Source organism: Watersipora subatra, chromosome 1 (assembly GCF_963576615.1).
Source record: "Watersipora subatra chromosome 1, tzWatSuba1.1, whole genome shotgun sequence".
NCBI lineage: Eukaryota > Metazoa > Bryozoa > Gymnolaemata > Cheilostomatida > Watersiporidae > Watersipora > Watersipora subatra.
In genome coordinates this window covers 67,309,607-67,315,626 of record NC_088708.1, presented here as the reverse complement: position 1 = coordinate 67,315,626, position 6,020 = coordinate 67,309,607, and the positions used below count along the sequence as shown (strand labels likewise).

The window sequence follows — 6,020 nt, the reverse complement described above, 5'->3', positions numbered from 1 at the left end:
GCATAGTATTATCAGAAAGGAGATGGTAACCGTTCATCATCCAGAAGAAGAAATCAGAGAGTAGCTTTACTAATGAAGATTCTATTGCATGAAAGTAAGCATTATGTGCTAGCTTCTACTTATGATGAGCCTACTACTGACAGAAAGGATACTGCCATAATCACATGTGCGCTGCCCGGAGTGAGCCAACATCAATATATGCCGTGACTAGCCTCTTCCACAACAGTTTCTTACCCAAAACCGTTAGAGACTTAAGACTTAAATCTCAGACTGAAACATTACTCAGCCTAATGCTGGAATCTAGGTGATCCAGAGTATTAACCAAATTTTTACTTCTGAGGCCTCTCCCAAGGCCCCTGGGGCTAATTACAAGTGTACTATTACTACCGAGTGAGTATTGAGTAAGTATCAGACTGTACTTGTGTATGAAAACCTTATATTTTGAAACAAATGAAGTTGGACGGAATAAAATGATACAACAAAAACCTGGTTAGTTGTAAACGTATGAATGACACAAAAAGTATACCATGAACCTAATGTTCTCTCAACCTAGCTAATGATATTATTAAATATTGTTTAATTGGCAGTAACTAGACAGAGGAGCGTAGACTGAAATCTTAATATACAAGATAGGTCGTGAGCAGACTTGATGACCATGATGAGATCAATGCGAAAAAGAACTAACGCTACACATATCATGTCTGACTGTTCAAATCAGAATGCTGCTGCAACTGGGACCTTTCGGCAGCATCTTGCTCCATGATAGCCTCCTGCCCTTCTCTCTGCATTCTTTCTAGTTTTTCCAGCGTCACCGATTTAAGCGGAAGAATCTTGGGCTTACACAAAACACTAGCTGGCACATCTTCGTGAAACAACTGGCCTGTCTGTGGAAGGGCCTGTCAAAATAGCCTTAGTTATGAATATGATAAGATGAGCAGTAACTAGAACGGAATCAACAGTTTACCCAAGTTCAAAATAGTTGAAGTAATTGCCTCCATGGATTGCTAAAGTGCCAATACATCGATGCGTCATTATAAAAAACTAACAACAGAAATGAAGGATTCGATGACTAAAATCCTAATAAAATGTCTTGGGTTTAGGATGTCAAATGGCATAAAATCTGAACAGCTCAAATTATTTTAAATCAAGTTATTGACACAATGACCTGGTTTAAAGCTAATGGCAGCAGACAATTTTTGACAATGCGATTTTATTTTTTCTACGTTTGACCTAGTAGGAAAATTGGTTCCTATGCCCAGAAAGAACTCCAAACTAATGACATATGATGGAAATAAAGAAATGCAAATACAACTGATCAGAAATTCACTCATGCTGTGATAAATGACCCTAAACCAAAAATCTGGTAAGCAACTGATTCATTTCAGAACTAAAGAACTAAAATTAATCAAATGAAGCCAGTTTCTCTCAGTTGCCATCCTGCACCATGTTACTAACAATATCCCTAAATGCAGTTAATGATGCATTTGAGTGTCAACAAATTGTTATCAAGTTCGCGTGTGAAGGTCAGTTCTCTGCTTTCATCTAGTGATAGCTCCTTTTTATAAACTTTTTCACCTAGTTGGTATGTGACTCACCTAAGCTTGTATGCCAGTGAACCAACAAACATGCTATGTACTTGCTATGTAGATAACCTGACTATTGCTTTATAGACTGGATATGAGTTTAACTGCGAATGAGTCTGTCTTGGAGATGAGTTAACTACAAACGCTGGTATTATCAGTTGGAAGAGTGAAAAACTTGTAAGTAAAATAAATGTTGTAGGCAAATACTACCACAGTGAATAGCTGGTGATTTCTTACCTACGAGAAGGAATGTTGAGGTTGCCAAGAGCGAATGTCAACACTCTAAGCCGAGAATACCGTAAGTATTAGAGCAATCATGGCACAAATTATATTTTATGATCAAATCACAAAATATTACTTGGTGATTTGCTAAGCTACGTCTGCACTCAATCCATACTATACATGAAAACCATGCAAGGTTTTTTTTTGCAAATAAGCATGTTGCATGTCTATATGTATATATTTCTCAAGGTTTGTGTGTGTGTATGTATGGTATGTGAATATGCGTGTAGTTCCAGTTATAGCTATTAAAATCTTGGAATAAAGTCTGTAAAGCAGAAGATTTGATCTCAGAACCTCCCGCTTGCCAGTCCGGCTGCTTTACTAATTAAGCTACACAAGCTTGATGGACTTGTAGGCAATATGTGTCGCTATTTGGGAGCAAATACGAGTATGCTACGCTATCGGTCACGATGCAAAGTCATGACGTAGTGTCAGTAGAAGCCATAGCTCTTATTAGTAAGCTTACTCAAATTTTTCATTGGGAAAGTGCCAGGCTAATAACAAGTGGCAGGCAACTTTCATTACCTCTCACTGTTTATAAGCTGATTTTCAATACCCGGGCAACGCCGGGTAGCACAGCTAGTTTTAAATAAATGTAAAAGAGATAAATTGATGTACATGTACAAGAATTCATAGAACCAGTGACACCCAAAGAACATACTGCATAAAACAGCAATAAAACATTTGAAATCGATATGCGAAAGTAAAATTTCATGTATGCGGTTATTTGGGTGTTTGTTTGTTCTTTATAGGAACCAACTTTCTTATAACAGAATGTTTCAAATTTTGCATGTGGTTATCGCTGATACTCCCGCAGGTTTTAGGCTCAAATATTTGTTTGAGGATATTAGAGCTGAAAAAAGTTGTTTTTGTGAATGAATATTACGCTAAATACCATTAAGTAATAGTATGGGCTGTGGAGAATAGATGAAAAATATGATACAGTACATATATTCACTGAACAAGCATTTGATTTGACGGAAATTGATCACATCTAAATATTTTCATGCAATGCTAGGTCATGCACGATCTACACATTTTTTTCACAAGTATATTATAATATGAAAAATTAAATTGAATTTTCCGAAAAGTGAAGACTATTTTAATTTAAAAAAACTGGCCCACTAATTTGAACAATTCCTGGTAAAACATGTATGGACTTCTAATTGATATCAATATCCTAACTAATGCAATTTGCTTATAAAAAGTGGCACCAGGGTTTCAGCATGTTTTTAGTTTAACAAAGAATCTCAAAATTTTGGATTTTAAAATTATTGGAGTTTTTATCAAGTAGCAAAACTGTGAAATTTTAACTGACAAATGACAAAAATCACATTTTGAGAAAATTTCTGATTTTTTTACGCTATTTTTCTTATATTTTTGCAAAAAATGGCCTGGGTACCGAGATTTCAGAAAATGAGGTTAAAATAAGAATAGGATTAGAATCTTTCCAACTTTATCTGCAAGAAAAAATAAGAATATTCTAACTTAAACTGAAAAGTTGATATTCTTAAGAAAAAAGTGTTTAATAAATAATTGTTTATTCATGCCTTTTTAACCAAACTCTGACTTACAAAAAATCTAACATCATACACAGAAAATCTATAAAATTACAAAATAGAAAACAACTTCAACTTTTTTCCATACTTTAAAAAGTAGTAGAAAAACGACATGTTTGCACAATTTTAATGAAAATGGTCAATTTAGCACTGTATTTCACAAAATAAATTAAAAATTGAACATTTTTTTATTATTTTTCATTAAAAATTTCCAAACTTTTTCAAAAACTGAGAATTTTTTTTTTTAAAACTAAAAGAATTGTTCCAATTCATTCTCAGTATAAAAAAACTCAAACAACACGCTTGTTATTAATATCAAATTCTTGCAATTAGAATCTTACTTTCAAATTTTCTCCCAATTGATTAATAGCTAATATTGCATACATTCTTGAATTTTACTTTTATTTTTCCCACAATGGCTTAATAATTTTGGGTAATACCGAAGTTGGTTAAATACATTAATAGGTAAATCAAGGAAGTTCTATCCTAAATATCTGATGCATCGATAACAAAGCATTAATAATTCCAGACTTTGTTTAATTTGATTAGAAAATTTTGTTTGCTTTGTTTATTTTAGTTATATCTTTGTTTTATTTATTGTATTTGTTTGAAAACTACTAAAATAAAACAATAAAACTAAAAAGTTCAAGTTGTATTTTTTACCCAAACAATGTCGGGTATTTCTGTTTGCACTTTGTATTTTATAAAATGAAGCTCATTTATAAAAGAGTCACTGCTGAATCTTTCAAAGAGATGATAGCTCATCCGCCTTCTATTTTATTTCAGCTCCCGCCATTCAACAATACAATCTACTTTACCTCTTTAATGTCAGACTTTGTAGATGGCTCTTGTTGAGCCATTCCGTACAGTATCTAAAATATAGATATGACTGTGAGCTAAACCAACCCAGTTCTAAAAATTCTTGAAGCTATAAGTATTTTTAATACAAATCCTAGAACACGTTTTAAAATACAAATAAAACTATGAACAAAACTTTAATTTTGTATGATGTTTATTCTTGGTAACTCAATTTTTTGATGTACACCTTCACAAAAAGTATAACCCGTTATGAACTCAGTAGTTGAGTAGCTTAAAAAGAACCAGAATCAGGAACGTATATGCATAAAAATATTAAAGAATGAGAGTTCAACACAGTAGTTCGTGATAAATTAGGCTTTAAACTTATGATAGAAATAAAAAAGAGGTGACAGACTATCATTACTTGAAAGCAAGAAATGGACTCTTCAGCATACTATAATGTACATTGAATAAAACGCTTATGACAATTCAAGTTGCTGACAATAGAGATCCATTTATTATTATTATGAATATTTATTTAGGATTGCAAACCAAGTATATGAACTCTTACAGAATAAATAACTTTTTGTCCTCACACACAAAAAAACACAATACTGAAAAATATGTTCCGAAACATACAGTTAAAACAATACAATAATACAATGCTACAATACAACTCAATGCAACAATACAATGCTACTAAGACTATGTGCTACAAATACCACTAAGAGCATTATAGCATATGCAACACCTAACAGATACCAAGACTATATGCTACACTACACCAACTACTACTAACACGATATAATACCAAAATCCACAAGAGACCTGAACAGAACGACTAAACTGAAATAATCCTAGGTGAATAGAAGACAAGAGTATTTGGAATAAAGGCACTTATATAGGCATTTAAGAATTTTCCTTTGAACAGAATGAGTATTGAAAATGATTACAATATTAAGAAAAGCTTTACGTATCAACATAGGCGAACAAGAAGATTATATCACCATGTTGTAGATGGTTCACCACACACGTGTCGTAAATAGTTCATCACAACAATATATGATGTCAAATGTATGATTACAAATAAAAGTCACACCCTAAACGAAGCGCTAACAACGAGCTATTAAGTTGATCTACAATGTACCACAAAGGTTTGTCTTGAGGTAACCATTAATATATTATTGAAAAACTAGCTAAGAGAGATAAATAGCTTTTGCTCAAAAAAGTTGAGCAAAAAATGTTGCTAGTATAACGTAAGCACAATCTGCATACATACAATATAACGTTTTTTTTTCCTCGAAATAAACACAGCTCGGGATACCGTGGTTTCTAAACGGTGCTACGCTGCGATTTAGTCGAAACTGCACTTTGGCGACACATGACTTACCAAATAATCACTCGCGTCTTGAAATATTGACCAATAGACCAGCTAGTTGGTTTTACATTGTAGGCGTGAAACGCGTACCCATGCATGCAAACAGTCGACATTGAGCAGCGTACTACTAAATTCGCCAGTCACACTTTTTAAGCAGCTTTCGACGAGTTATAATGTTATGAGTATATCCTTGAAACATTTTATTTTAATGGTCAGCTTTGTATGTTGTTACGCAATATTTAGGTCAAACAATAGCTTGATGAGTTCGAATCATAAATGTTTAGCTCGTTCATACACAGCCTTGGGGAGGAACAGGTAGTTTGTTAATTCATTTATATGTAGTATCAAAGCTGCAGTATTCAACGTACGCACAAAACGCTTTTAAATTATTTAAAAGTGACATATCATTAGTTAGTTGAA

General features: G+C 33.1%; 1 protein-coding gene across 1 annotated transcript; it reads right to left on the bottom strand.

Annotated features, from left to right (window-relative positions):
• Window positions 1-416: 416 nt before the first annotated feature.
• On the bottom strand, window positions 417-5,572 carry LOC137410333 (BBSome-interacting protein 1-like). Its single transcript, XM_068095794.1, has 3 exons — window positions 5,502-5,572; window positions 4,243-4,296; window positions 417-896 (listed from the first exon to the last, which is right to left on the bottom strand). Exons 2-3 carry the CDS (start codon window positions 4,282-4,284, stop codon window positions 696-698), a joined length of 243 nt encoding a protein of 80 aa, XP_067951895.1. The 5' UTR covers window positions 4,285-4,296; window positions 5,502-5,572; the 3' UTR covers window positions 417-695.
• Between the last annotated feature and the right edge of the window lie 448 nt (window positions 5,573-6,020).